General features: G+C 48.2%; 1 protein-coding gene and 2 long non-coding RNA genes across 8 annotated transcripts in view; 1 reads left to right on the plus strand and 2 right to left on the minus strand.

Moving 5' to 3' along the window:
- LOC108962822 (translation initiation factor IF-2-like) overlaps positions 1 to 8,977 on the minus strand; it is an 11,084-nt gene extending 2,107 nt beyond the window's left edge. The window contains exons 1-2 of the mRNA XM_050982734.1: positions 3,602 to 8,977; positions 74 to 148 (exon numbers count right to left, since the gene is read on the minus strand). Coding sequence (XP_050838691.1) covers positions 74 to 148; positions 3,602 to 4,538 — 1,012 coding nt within the window. The 5' untranslated portion in view covers positions 4,539 to 8,977. The remainder of the gene's footprint in view (positions 1 to 73; positions 149 to 3,601) is intronic.
- On the plus strand, positions 801 to 1,587 carry LOC127060347 (uncharacterized). Of its 3 annotated transcripts, none has more exons than XR_007779282.1 (3): positions 801 to 836; positions 1,086 to 1,399; positions 1,471 to 1,587. It is a non-coding gene; the product is annotated as an uncharacterized LOC127060347 (long non-coding RNA). The 3 variants fall into 3 exon arrangements; XR_007779283.1 differs by lacking the exon at positions 801 to 836 and adding an exon at positions 859 to 959 and having other exon boundaries at positions 1,149 to 1,399; XR_007779281.1 differs by lacking the exon at positions 801 to 836 and adding an exon at positions 875 to 959.
- Positions 858 to 3,585, minus strand: LOC127060348 (uncharacterized). Of its 4 annotated transcripts, none has more exons than XR_007779287.1 (4): positions 2,055 to 3,585; positions 1,548 to 2,014; positions 1,228 to 1,414; positions 858 to 912 (listed from the first exon to the last, which is right to left on the minus strand). It is a non-coding gene; the product is annotated as an uncharacterized LOC127060348 (long non-coding RNA). The 4 variants fall into 4 exon arrangements; XR_007779285.1 differs by having other exon boundaries at positions 869 to 912; positions 1,164 to 1,414; XR_007779284.1 differs by lacking the exon at positions 1,228 to 1,414 and having other exon boundaries at positions 859 to 974; positions 1,486 to 2,014; positions 2,055 to 3,579.
- Positions 8,978 to 14,545: the final 5,568 nt, after the last annotated feature.

Consider the following 14,545-nt stretch of genomic DNA (forward strand, 5'->3'; position numbering starts at 1 on the left):
GGGGACTTTGGGCACTTTGGGCACTTTGGGGACCTTGGGGACCTTGGGGACTTTGGGGACAGCCATTTCTGACCTTCCTTGGTCTTCTTGTGCTCGCCCCTCTCCTTCTGCAGGGATCGCTCCAGGCGGGACCGGTGCTCGTACACCACTGGGGACAGGCACAGAGGGACAGGCTCCAGTCAGCCCCACAGGTATTCCCCCACCATTAAAATTAAATTCAGATTTTTTTCCCCACCATTAAAAAAAATCAGATATTTTCCCACCATTTAAATTCAGATATTTTCCCTACATTAAAAAAATCAGATTTTTTCTCACCATTAAACAAATTCAGATATTTTTCCACCATTAAAAAAAATTCAGATATTTTTTCCACTGTTAAAAAAACCCCAGATATTTTCCCACCATTAAAAAAAGAAATCTGATTTTTTTCTCACCATTAAAAAAAATTCAGATATTTTCCCCACCATTAAAAAAATCAGAATTTTTCCCACTTAAAAAAAAAAAAATCTGATTTTTCCCCTCTATTAAAAAAAACCCCAGGCACCCCTGCAGTGCCAGCATCACTCCCAGAAACATCTCTGCCATCTGCCCCAGCAGCCAAATGCAAACAGAAGAATCCCAAAAAGATGAAATCCCAAAAGGATGAAATCCAAACAAGAAGAAATCCAAAAAAGAAGAAATCCCAAAAGAAGCTTTGCCTTTGTTCAAATTGTTGCTCCAAATAAAAAAGGGTAACCATGGCAACGGCTGTGTTTGGGAATGGCACCATGTGAGGTGTTCCCAGCAAACCTCACATGGGAGCTCAGCAATCCCTCCAGATCCCCAAATCCTGTGAGGTGTTCCCACCAAACCTCACAGGGAGCTCAGCAATCCCTCCAGATCCCCAAATCCTGTGAGGTGTTCCCAGCAAACCTCTCATGGGAGCTCAGCAATCCCTCCAGATCCCCAAATCCTGTGAGGTGTTCCCACCAAACCTCTCATGGGAGCTCAGCAATCCCTCCAGATCCCCAAATCCATGTGAGGTGTTCCCACCAAACCTCTCACAGGGAGCTCAGCAATCCCTCCAGATCCCAAATCCATGTGAGGTGTTCCCACCAAACCTCTCATGGGAGCTCAGCAATCCCTCCAGATCCCCAAATCCATGTGAGGTGTTCCCACCAAACCTCACACAGGGAGCTCAGCAATCCCTCCAGATCCCCAAATCCATGTGAGGTGTTCCCACCAAACCCCACACAGGGAGCTCAGCAATCCCTCCAGATCCCCAAATCCTGTGAGGTGTTCCCAGCAAACCTCTCATGGGAGCTCAGCAATCCCTCCAGATCCCCAAATCCTGTGAGGTGTTCCCAGCAAACCTCACATGGGAGCTCAGCAATCCCTCCAGATCCCCAAATCCTGTGAGGTGTTCCCAGCAAACCTCACATGGGAGCTCAGCAATCCCTCCAGATCCCCAAATCCCCAAATCCATGTGAGGTGTTCCCAGCAAACCTCACACAGGGAGCTCAGCAATCCCTCCAGATCCCAAATCCTGTGAGGTGTTCCCACCAAACCTCTCATGGGAGCTCAGCAATCCCTCCAGATCCCCAAATCCTGTGAGGTGTTCCCACCAAACCTCTCATGGGAGCTCAGCAATCCCTCCAGATCCCCAAATCCTGTGAGGTGTTCCCACCAAACATCACACAGGGAGCTCAGCAATCCCTCCAGATCCCCAAATCCTGGGACAGCCGCTGGAATTGCGGCCCTGGCCCCCCCAGCAAGGCAGGGCAGAGGAGAGAGGAGCTCAGGACTGGCGGAGCCGCCCCTGCTCAGCCTTCCCTGCGGGCTGCAATCCCATTTTCCCACAGTCAGGATTTATGTAAGGAGGACAAATGAGGGGAGAGGGGGAGGAGGAATCCACACGCTGGGTTTGCCTTCCGGTCTCCGGCAGCTCTTGCCAGGGGAGCCAAGTGCTGGGAAGCGGCATCAGAAGAGCCAATTCTTCTTCTTCCTCCTCCTCCTCCTCCTCCTCCTCCTCCTCCTCCTCCTCCTCTTCCTCCTCTCTCCTCCTCTTCTTCCACTCTTTTTAAGGAGCTAAAAACCTGCAGCATCCATCAACCCCTAAATACTGGCACAACTTTTTTATTCCCGGACTTTTTTAGTCCAGAGCCAACGTCTCAAGAACGAGGTGGGTTTGTCAGCAGGGTCAGAAAATCCAGTTCTTCCTCCTCCTCTTCCCCCTCTCCCCACTCTTTTTAAGGAGCTAAAAATCAGCAGCATCCATCAGCCCATAAATGCTGCCACGACCTTTTTATTCCTGGAGTTTTTTAGTCCCGGATCAACCTCTGGAGAACGAGGTGGGTTTGTCTGCGGGATCAGAAAATCCAGTTCTTCCTCCTCTTCCCACTCTTTTTAAGGAGCTAAAAACCTGCAGCATCCATCAGCCCCTAAATGCTGCTACGACTTTTTTATTCCGGACTTTTTTAGTCCAGACTCTTTTAGTCCAGACCAGCCTCTCCAGAAGGAGGTGGGTTTCTCTCCTTGCAGAGGCAGCGGGCAGCAGCGGGCCGGGACAAAACTTGAGGGGAAGATCCCTTCCCTCTGTGCTCGCTCGCACCCGGGGCAGAGAGAGCGGAGCCGCCTCCCAGAGCCTGCCCTGCGTTTTTACTGCCCCGCGTTTGGCCTGGCCGGGGTTGGGGATTTGCAGCCAAAGGGAGAAGAAACGGAATGGCCGTGACACAGCTGAGCTGGCCCGTCCAGCTCCGACCCCCTCTGCCAATTCCCACTCAAGGCTGCTCCAATTCCTGACATCCAAACGGGGGGAAGGAAACAGCACAGCAGCTTCAAAGCCGAGAGATGAACGGGGGACCCTGCTGGTGGCTGGGAGGGAGAGGATTTGGGGCAGGGTGTGCACACAGGGACAGCTCCGGAGGGGTCACTCACCTTGGGGTCACTCACCTGGGAGCTCTGGAGCTGGTCACTCACCTGGGAGCTCTGGAGGGGTCACTCACCTTGGAGCTCCGGAGTTGTCACTCACCTTGGAGCTCCAGAGGGGTCACTCACCTTGGGGTCACTCACTTTGGAGCTCCGGAGTTGTCACTCTCCTGGGAGCTCCAGAGGGGTCACTCACTTTGGGGTCACTCACCCTGGGAGCTCCAGGGTGGGTCGCACCTTGGAGCTCTGGAGTTGTCACTCACCTGGGAGCTCCGGAGGGGTCACTCACAGGGACAGCTCCGGAGGGGTCACTCACAGGGACAGCTCCAGAGGGGTCACTCACAGGGACAGCTCCGGAGGGGTCACTCACAGGGACAGCTCCGGAGGGGTCACTCACAGGGACAGCTCCAGAGGGGTCACTCACAGGGACAGCTCAGGAGGGGTCACTCACAGGGGCAGCTCCGGAGGGGTCACTCACAGGGACAGCTCAGGAGGGGTCACTCACAGGGGCAGTTCCGGAGGGGTCACTCACAGGGACAGCTCAGGAGGGGTCACTCACAGGGACAGCTCCAGAGGGGTCACTCACAGGGACAGGTCTGGAGGGGTCACTCACAGGGACAGCTCCAGAGGGGTCACTCACAGGGACAGCTCAGGAGGGGTCACTCACAGGGGCAGCTCCGGAGGGGTCACTCACCTTGGAGCTGGGCTGACAGCGCTTCCTGCTGCTGTTTGTATTTCTGCGCCAGCGCCTCGGCGCTCCGCACCTTCTGCTGCAAGTGGCTGTAGAGGAGAACTCCGGAGGCCAGGCAGGCCAGGGTGAGCAGGCAGAGGGCGGTGGGCAGCAGCCCCTTCTGCCTCCTGGAGCACATCCCGTGCCCATGGCGGTGCAGGAGCGGCGCAGCCCGGCCGGCGCTGCTAAACCATCGGGTTATCCCGGCCCAGCCGCCGCTTTCCTGGCGGATCCCTCCGGAAGATGCGGCCTCGGGTTCGGCTCCGCTCCCTGCCGGGCCTGGGGGGCTCCTGCCGGGCTCTACTCCTCGCTGTCCGTCGGGACATCCGTGTCCAAGCGGAGCCCGAGCATCCTCGGGGGGCGGCCCGGGGGGGCTGCGGGGCGAGGGCAGCGGGCGGAGGGCACCGAGCGGCGGCAGGAGGAGGAGGAGGAGGTGGAGGAAGAGGAGGAGGAGGAGGAAAACTTTTGCTTCCCATGTGCTGCGGAGGAGAGGGGGGGGCGGGAAGGGGGTACCGCCGCCTTTGGCTCTTCCCACCTCCCCCGCTGGAGCAAGCACCGGAAAAAATAACCCGGCGAGAGGAGGAGAAGCCCTTGGGCCCCCTCCCCGCGGCTTCCCCCGCCGGCAGATCCTGGAGGAAGCGGCGGCAGCGGAGCCGGGAGAGCGGCCAGGAACGCGGCGGCATCCGGGCTGCGGCGGCGGAGAGTCCGCCCTCGGCGGCGGGAGGGGCTGCGGGGACCGGGGGGACACGGGGGGACCGGGGGACAGCAGAACGCCGAGACAGGGCGGGCCGGGTCCCGGCATCAGCGGAGCCCCTCGGCCGGGTGTCCCTTCCCTGCTCCGGCACTTGTTGCTAACGGGACACGGGAGGGATGGGCCGGCAGAGCATCCTCCCACGAGCATCCTCACACGAGCATCCTCACACGGGCATCCTCACACGGGCATCCTCACACGAGCATCCTCACACGGGCATCCTCACACGAGCATCCTCCCACGAGCATCCTCACACGAGCATCCTCACACGGGCATCCTCACACGGGCATCCTCACACGGGCATCCTCACACGAGCATCCTCACACGGGCATCCTCCCACGAGCATCCTCACACGGGCACCCTCACACGGGCATCCTTACACGAGCATTCTTACACGGGCATCCTCACACGGGCATTCTCACACGGGCATCCTCCCACGAGCATCCTCCCACGAGCATCCTTACACGGGCATCCTCACACGAGCATCCTCACACGGGCATCCTCACACGGGCATCCTCACACGAGCATTCTCACATGAGCATTCTCACATGAGCATCCTCACACGGGCATTCTCACACGAGCATCCTCACACGAGCATCCTCACACGAGCATCCTCACACGAGCATCCTCACATGAGCATCCTCACACGGGCATCCTCACACAGCGGTGTGCGGCTTCTCCTCGGGAAAACGGGAGCTGATGAAGGCAGGAGGGCGGGAGGAGGGGAAAGCTGGGTTTGGCTTTTTCCCAGTGGTTTGGCAGCCTAAAGCCACACCTTCCACCGGCCCAGGTTGCTCCAAGCCCCATCCAACCCGGCCTTGGACGATTCCAAGGTGTTCTGGACATGTGGACTCCTCTCTTCTGGCAGAGCCCGGCTGGTTTTACCCAGGTGTGTGATGCACAAGGTGACCTCTAAAGGTCCCTTCCAACCCAAACCCTTCCATGATTTTGTACCTCAAGCTCCTGGAGCCTTGCCCGGGTTCTGAGCTCAGATCCAAGCCCCCCAGGTTTGCAATGAATCTCCTCTGACTGTGAGCTTGGCTCATCTTTTATCTGAGCTCACAAGGATATTTCTCCTGGAGTTCTGCCAAGCTCCCTCTTTCAGGCACCTGGGGATGAAGCAGCAATCACAACAGCCCTTCAGCAGCAGTTCCCCTCTCAGAGTCGTGCGTGGTGGTTTCATAAATGTTAATCAAATGAGCTCCACAGCTCTGCTGGGAATTGGCTGAGTGGCACTTCTGTCACCCCCACTTGTCATTGGGGAAACTGAGGCACAGTGTTCCTGTAAGGTTGTGATTTATCCAAAATAATTTTTTTTATGGCAGGATTTTTTCCCCCCTCCCCGAGCACTTTAAGTGGATTTGCTGGATTTGTTCTGCCAGACCTTGGGTGAGACTCAGCCTGCTGGAAGTGGGCTCTGATCCAGCTCCCATGATAGGCTTTCCTTAATGAATGAGCTGATCACTGCAGCTCCTTCTGGAAAGCAGAGCAGCACTGATGGGTATTTCATGGCAGCATTTCCCTGCCATGGATTGAGGGTGTGTAGGAGCAGGGATAACCTCATTCCTATTCCCAGATATCCAGTGCAAGCCCCTCCACTGTGCCAGGCAGATTTACTGCCCACCCTGGGGCTGGCTGAATGCTCCAGCATCTCCTCAGGCTGTTGGTCAGGAGCTGCAATGCCCTGTCTGCATCCTGAGCCCTGAGCAGGCAGCCCGTGGGGTTTCAGTCTCAGTTTTGCCTCTATTCAGCACATTCTTATTGTTTCTTTTCCTTTTTTCCCCTCCTGCACTCATTAATTACTTCCTCATGTGCTGGTTTTTGACAGAAAAGGTTAAAGTCTAGATTAGGGAATGTTTATCTGAGGAAGGTTTGATTGACAGAATGTCTGTGAGCAGGCTCTTTGCTTTTGTTACAAATAACTTTACTCCTGCAATAAACCCAGGTTTAGATTTAACTCCATATTCCTGCACCAGATCTAAGGCCAGGGAGAGCTAAAAGCTCCATGCTTGTGTTTTACCAATATTTAAATGATTCAGAGGATTCTTCCTCCTACAAATCCCCACATCCCTAAAACCTGCAGGAGTATTTTTAGGAAGATACAGAGGAGGAGAAAGCCCTGAGGTAACAAATGAAACCCAACTGCAAATGCTTTGTGCCTCAGGGATGATCTGATCAGCTCCTTTTGCTCCCTCTAATCCAGGGGGGATCACATCTGATGACAGCTTTGAAATAACAATCTGAGCAGAACAAGCAATTCCCATGGGAAAGCTCGGGGTGGGTGTGCTTGTACAGAAAATGCCACTTTCCCCCCCTGTGGAACAAACTGTGACTATGAACCATCTGTGCCAGGCTCCAGCCTTTTCATCAGAGCTTTGGATTCCACAGCAGGATTTTATCAGCTGTGGGAACATTTTCAGCCAGGTTATGTAAATCCTGCCAAGAAACCAAGTGGCTGAGAGAGGTGGATGGAAGGAAGGTGCTGGGAGGAGGCTGCATTGTTCAGGGGTTAAAGTTTTATAAACCAAAGACAAACGTGGCACATTTCACACTGGGCACTCAGCCTTAAAGGCTTTGTGGGGTTTGGATCTGGGAATGCCACTCTGGAATCCGGTGCACAGATGAAGGAGGGAGGAGGAACCAGCAGTCCCAGAGCTGCCCTTCCCCACATAGAAATTCCCAATTCACTCAGCCACAAATGTCTGAAAGTGTTCCAGGTGGATTTGGAGCACCAGAGGAACCAGCACTCCCAGAGCTGCCCTTCCCCACACAGAAATTCCCAATTCACTCACACTCAGCCTTAAAGGCTTTGTGGGGTTTGGATCTGGGAATGCCACTCTGGAATCCAGTGCACAGATGGGGGAGGGAGGAGGAGTTTGAGGCAGGAGCCCAGAGGATGAGAAATGACAGCCACAAATGTCTGAGAGTGTTCCAGGTGGATTTGGAGCCAGAGGGGAACCAGCACTCCCAGAGCTGCCCTTCCCCACACAGAAATTCCCAATTCATTCAGCCACAAATGTCTGAGAGTGTTCCAGGTGGATTTGGAGCAAGAGGGGAACCAGCAGTCCCAGAGCTGCCCTTCCCCACACAGAAATTCCCAATTCATTCAGCCACAAATGTCTGAGAGTGTTCCAGGTGGATTTGGAGCAAGAGGGGAACCAGCACTCCCAGAGCTGCCCTTCCCCACACAGAATTCCCATTCATTCCCTCCAGCAGCAAAAATCCCCTAAAATTGAACCATTCCTGGGGACAGCTCTCACCTCGGTGTCTCCAGTGGGAGAGCTGGAGCATTCCTGTCTGCCCACAACAAGAAGTGACAGCTTCTAATTAGAATTTGCCTTTTTTGTTAAATTTATTAATTTTTCACAGTTTGCACTGGGAATCTTCCTTTGAGTCCAACCCCAAACTCAGAAACATGAAATAATTGAATGGGAATTTGCCTTTTGTTAAAAATTTATTCATTTTTACAGTTTGGACTGGGAATCTTCCTGCTTTGAGTCCAACCCAAAACTCAGAAACACATGAAAGAATTAAATGGGAATTTGCCTTTTTTTAGAATTTATTTTCCTGAGGAAGTGGGCAGAGTGCAGGGGAAAAACTTGATATTTAGCAGTTTATTCTGAGTTTCTTTTCTCTATCAGACACCTCCCCACCACAACCTTGGGCTTTAGGCACAGCCATCCCAGAATTCAGAATATTTTCCACCTTCAGCAAAGGCCAGAATTCCGACCCAGTTTCCTCATTTTTCAGGAATTCTGACCCAGTTTCCTCATTTTTCAGTGATGCTGATCCAGATTTCCTCATTTTTCAGGAATGCTGATCCAGATTCCCTCATTTTTCAGGAATTCTGACCCAGTTTCCTCATTTTTCAGGGATGCTGATCCAGATTCCCTCATTTTCAGGGATGCTGAGCACTGGAGGGATCCTGCCTTAGATGTTGTGTGGAGCAGCCACAGGAGGAGGAGAAGGAGACTCCAAATACCCCTCAAAAATCAGAATTTTTGGCACAACCTCTGTCCCTGCCTGCTCCTGCTCCCCTTAATTATATATATTTTTTAAACTACATTTTCCATTTGTTTTTCAGTGCTAAAAGCAGGGAGGGAATAAAGAGGAATCCCCCTTGGGTTTGGATTCTATTTTTCTGTGCTGCTGTTTCCTTCAGAGCAGAAATCCAAAGGTGGAGCTGCATTTCCCCCAGGTTCCCTCCCCCAGCTGGGCCCTGGGGGATGCAGGGCACTCTGCTTTCTTCTCAGCCAGAAATAAATCGGTTTTTCCCTGAAAAACCTGGATAGAGCTGCCTGCTCTATCCAGGTCACTGCCTCTGAGGCTCCTGCTGCCACTTCCAGGCTCTGATTTAAGGACAGCATTCTTCAAACCCAATTTTTTTTTCCTATATTAAGCATGAAAAAGGGAACTGCAGGAAAGGCACTTGGGGGGATTGATCTATATTTTATAATTTTATATATTTTATAATATGTGCATTTCTATATTTCACGTATGTCTACTTTGGTAAGATATTGTTTAATTACTTTATTTATTTATACAATAATTTTATAATATATATTATATATTATCCTATATTATTGTATATTACTACATATAATTATAACAATATAATAGTATAAAATGTTATATATTAATATATATTATATTATGTATTATACATTATACAATATTATAATATATTGTATATACTGTATATATAATATAATATAATATAATATAATAATATAATATATATAATCTACTATAAATACTATAGATACTATTATATAATAATATATAATAATATCATATATAAATTTGTAATTATATCTTATATATTATTCTCTACTCCATTATATTATATCATCATTATCTACCTTATTATAATATCTTTTATATATAATATATATTACATATATTATATATAATATAGCTCTAATATATATTCTTATGTATTCTTATCTATTCATCTCTTATCCTGCCTATCTTCACCTCTATTCTACTCTTTGTTTGTGGTTTCTCTTGTATATCTTGTATATCATTTCATGTACTATACTCCCCTCCACTCTTTATCTTCTATCCTCTCATTTATACTATTTTGTTTGTGGTTTATCTCTTGTCTCTCTTGTCTCTCCTTTCACATGTACTATACTACCCTACACTCTTTATCTTATCTTTATTCTATTCTCTTCTCTTATCTTCTCTTCTATCTCTTCTCTTCTCTTCTATTCTCTTCTCTTCTCTTCTCTTCTCTTCTTTCTCTTCTCTTCTCTTCCCTTCCCTATCCCATTCCCTTCCCTTACCCTTCTCCTCTCTATTCTTTCTCCTGCCTCTCTTCCTCCTCTTTTCTCTTTTCTAGAGCTCTTTTCTCCCTGTCCCAGCGCCTGCCCCCCCTTTTTGCCCAGCCTGTTTTCCCCTCCATCACCCACACCTTTTTCACCCCACCCCAGATTTTGATCCCATGCAATTTTCCCACCCTGACAGAACAGCACTGAGGGATCGAGGGGCCCAGGAACTCCACATGGAAAGGGCAAAATATTAGAGAGATTTCTTTATTTTGGGGGGAAAAAAGAAAATTTAAACATTATTTTAATTATTTTATTATTATTATTATTATTATTATTATTATTATTATTATTATTATTATTATTATATTATTATTATTATTATTATCATTATCATTATATTATTTGTTGTTGTGTTGTTGTTGTTGTTATCGTCATTATTATTATATTATATTTATTATTAATTTATATATTATAGATATTTTATACATTATATATCAATATTATTATATTATTTTGTTATCGTCATTATTATTATATTATATTTATTTTATTATATTATATTATATATATTTATATATATTGTATATCGATTATATTATATTGTTGTTATTATTATTATTTTGTTATCGTCATTATTATACTTTATTTATTATTAATTTATATATAACATTTATTATTATTATTATATTATTATTATTTTATTATTTATTATTATTATTATTATTATTATTATTATTATTATTATTATTATTATCGGGATTTTTATTGTATTTTATAGAACGATATATTTATTTCATCTGTTTCTATGCTAACCCTAACCCTCACACAAATCCCAACAGGAACCATTGAACCATTTCAGTTCCAGGCTCCAGGCTGAGCCCGGCCTGGCTGAAGGAAAAATCCCTGAACATTTCAGTGAACAGCGGCATCCAGTGGGCAGAGAGCAACTCCTGCTGATTTCCCTCCAGAACCACAAAAACAGAGGCTCCTCCCCAATTTTCAGTGCTTTGTAAGCACTCAGTTTTATTTTTAATTTTATTTTTAATTTTAATTTTATTTTTAATTTTATTTTTAAATGAGACACTAGCTTGAATTTTTTTTTAATTTTAAACAATTAATTTTAGTTTTTAATTTTGTTTTTGAAGAGAGATTAGCTTGAATTTTAATTCTTTTCAAGTTAAAAATACTTAGGTTTTAATTTATATTTTTTAAAGAAAGGTGGCTTGAATTTTAGTGGCTTTTTTGGTTTTAAAACATTTCATTTTTATTTTTTCAAGAGAAATTAACTTGGTTAAAAAAAACCCCAACCTGACACACCTCAGAGCCTGGATGTGCAAGCTCCTGTTTAGAACAAGTAAGATCTAAATAAAAGTAAGTCCTGAATGATCTCAGTAAATCTTGAATTATCTCAGTATTTATTGAGCTCAAAATTAAGTCCTGAATGATTTCAGTAAATCCTGATCTCAGTAAATCCAGTATTTATTTATTGAGCCCAAAATCAAAATAAATCTTGAATGATCTCAGTAAATCCTGAATGATCTCAGTATTTATTGAGTGGGCCCAAAACTCAAAATTAAATCCTGAATGATCTCAGTATTTATGGAGCCCAAAATTCAAAATTAAATCCTGAATTATCTCAGTATTTATTGAGTGAGCCCAAAATTCAAAAGTAAATCCTGAATGATCTCAGTATTTATTGAATCCAAAACTCAAGTCCTGAACTATCTCAGTATTTATTGAATCCAAAACTCAAAATTAAGTCCTGAACTATCTCAGTATTTATTGAATCCAAAACTCAAGTCCTGAACTATCTCAGTATTTATTGAATCCAAAACTCAAAATTAAGTCCTGAACTATCTCAGTATTTATTGAATCCAAAACTCAAAATTAGGTCCTGAACTATCTCAGTATTTATTGAGTGATTCCAAAATTCAAAATTAGGTCCTGAACTATCTCAGTATTTATTGAGTGATTCCAAAATTCAAAATTAGGTCCTGAACGATCTCAGTATTTATTGAGTGATTCCAAAATTCAAAATTAGGTCCCGAACTATCTCAGTATTTATTGAGTGATTCCAAAATTCAAAATTAGGTCCTGAACTATCTCAGTATTGACTGAGTGACCCCAAAACTCTAGGAATGGATCTCCACAATCAGTGCTGGCTGCACTGCCCAGCCTCTAATTCATTTTTAATTTAGATTAACACAAATCTGCCTGGCAGAACCCGAGCTGAGGGAGGGGTCACCACTGACCCCACCCCAAAATATCCCCAGCACTCCCAAAATATCCCCAGCACTCCCAAAATATCCCCAGCACTCCTTTCCCCCCTGGCCAAGGGCTGAGCTGCAATGCAGCAGTGCCAGGACAAACCCCTCACCCACACTCACAAATTCCCATTTTCCCCAGTTTGTGTGTTCAGCTGGCCTGGCCAAGATCACTTTTACACAACACAGAGGACAAGGGACAGCAGGCCCTGCTGCTCACAGAGGACAAGGGACAGCAGGCCCTGCTGCTCTCAGAGGACAAGGGACAGCGGGTCCTGCTGCTCTCATCAAGTGCCAGTGACAAGTTTGGCTTTGGACAGCTCCTTTGGAGCCTGGAGCCACCAAACTCAGGGTGACACTGGCTGGGGAATCTGCTCTCTGCAGGCTCCAGGAGCCCAGGGCACTGCTGCTCCTGATGTCCCTCCTCCCTCTGCTGGGCCTGGGGTGGCACAAGGGGTGGCTTTGGTGACCTTGCTGCCACGTTCCTGCTGGGTGTTGGTGCTGGCAGGGTTTTACCTCACTTAACTGGGGTTTTCAGGGAGTCTCTGAGCTCAGAAGAGCAAAATCAGAGGAGTTTGTGTGTCCTTACCTGACAGGAGAGTGCAGGGCATTAATGCTGGCAAGGTTTTACTTCACTTAACCAGAGTTTTTAGGCAAAATCAGAGGAGTTTGTGTGTCCTTACCTGACAGGAGAGCACAGGATATTAATGCTGGCAAGGTTTTACTTCACTTAACCAGAGTTTTTAGGCAAAATCAGAGGAGTTTGTGTGTCCTTACCTGACAGGAGAGTGCAGGATAATGCTGGAAAGGTCTTACCTCACTTAACCAGGGTTTTCAAGGTGTCTCTGAGCTCAGAAGAGCAAAATCAGAGGAGTTTGTGTGTCCTGCACTTGACAGGAGAGTCAGGATAATGCTGGCAAGGTTTTACCTCACTTAACCAGAGTTTTTAGGCAAAATCAGAGGAGTTTGTGTGTCTTTACCTGACAGAAGAGTGCAGGGTAATGCTGGCAAGGTTTTACCTCACTTTAACAGAGTTTTTAAGATGTCTTTGAGCTCATCAGGGGCAAAGTCAGCAGTTTGTGTGCCTTCACCTGAGAGGAGAGTGCAGGGTATTAATGCTGGCAAGGTTTTACCTCACTTAACAGTTTTCAAGGTGTCTCTGAGCTCAGAAGGGCAAAGTCAGTGGAGTTTCTGTGTCTTCACCTGACAGGAGAGAGTCACATGAACGCTGTCATCACTGTTAGCATCACAAGCTCCTAGATTGCCTCTGAAGGTAATTACAAAAGCACTGGTCCTGTGATTTAAGGTTCAAGGCCAGGCTGGATGGAGCAACCTGGCCCAGAGGAAGGTGTCCCTGTCCACAACAGGGGGTTGGGCTGGGGGATCTTTAAGGTCACCTCCAACCCAACCCATTCCACAATCCTGGTGTTTAAATTTACCTGTGGTGGCACTTGAGCCACCCATGACCTCATTTCAGGCCCAAGGCTGGGACAGGAGGAAAATTTCAAAGCCCACCTGCTGAACAAAGAGAGGAATTCCCTTCAAGGAATCACAGAACGGTTTGGGTTGGACGGGGACCTTGGGGATCATCTCACTCCACCCCCTGCCATGGGCAAGGACACCTTCCACTGTCCCAGCTTGCTCCAAGAGCTCCAACCTTCCACTGCCCCAGCCTGCTCCAAGACCTCCAGCCTTCCACTGCCCCAGCCTGCTCCAAGACCTCCAACCTTCCACTGTCCCAGCCTGCTCCAAGAGTTCCAACCTTCCACTGTCCCAGCCTGCTCCAAGACTTCCAGCCTTCCACTGTCCCAGCTTGCTCCAAGACTTCCAACCTTCCACTGTCCCAGCCTGCTCCAAGACTTCCAACCTTCCACGATCCCCGCTTGCTCCAAGCCCTGGCATTGAACACTTCCAGGGATGGGCAATCTACACCTCCCCTGAGTGACCCCTCCCAGTGCCTCACCCCCTTCACAGTGCAGAATCCCCCCTCAATATCCAACCTACACCCACTCTTTCAACATCCAATCGCCCTAAACCGAGCATTTGTTGGACTGAGCGATCCTAAACACCCCAAACACGCAACCCACGAGCATCCCTCCCTCATCCCCTCTGCCCGAGCAAACCGGGCACTGCACCACACCTCCCCAGGCCGAGCCGAGCAGAGCCGGGCCTGGGTTTCCCCGTGGAAGACCTTCCCAGTGCAGAATTCACCCCCAATATCCAACCTAAACCCACTCTTTTAACATCCAATCCCCCTAAACCGAGCATTTGTTGGACTGAGCGATTTTCACCACCCCAAACACGCAACCCACGAGCATCCCTCCCTCATTCCCTCTGCCCGGGCAAACCGGGCACTGCCCAGCACCTTCCCCTCACCGCCGAGCCAAGCCAGGCCTGGGTTTCCCCGTGGAAGACCTCCCCAGTGCAGAATTCTACCCCAAAATCCAACCTAAACCCACTCTTTTAACATCCAATCCCCCTAAACCGAGCACTTGTTGGGCTGAGCGATTTTCACCACCCCAACACGCAACCCACGAGCATCCCTCCCTCATCCCTCCCGCGGGCTGCGCGGCCGCTCCGCCCGGGCAAACCGGGCACTGCCCCGAACCTTCCCTCACCG

Source organism: Serinus canaria, chromosome 21 (genome assembly GCF_022539315.1).
Source record: "Serinus canaria isolate serCan28SL12 chromosome 21, serCan2020, whole genome shotgun sequence".
NCBI lineage: Eukaryota > Metazoa > Chordata > Aves > Passeriformes > Fringillidae > Serinus > Serinus canaria.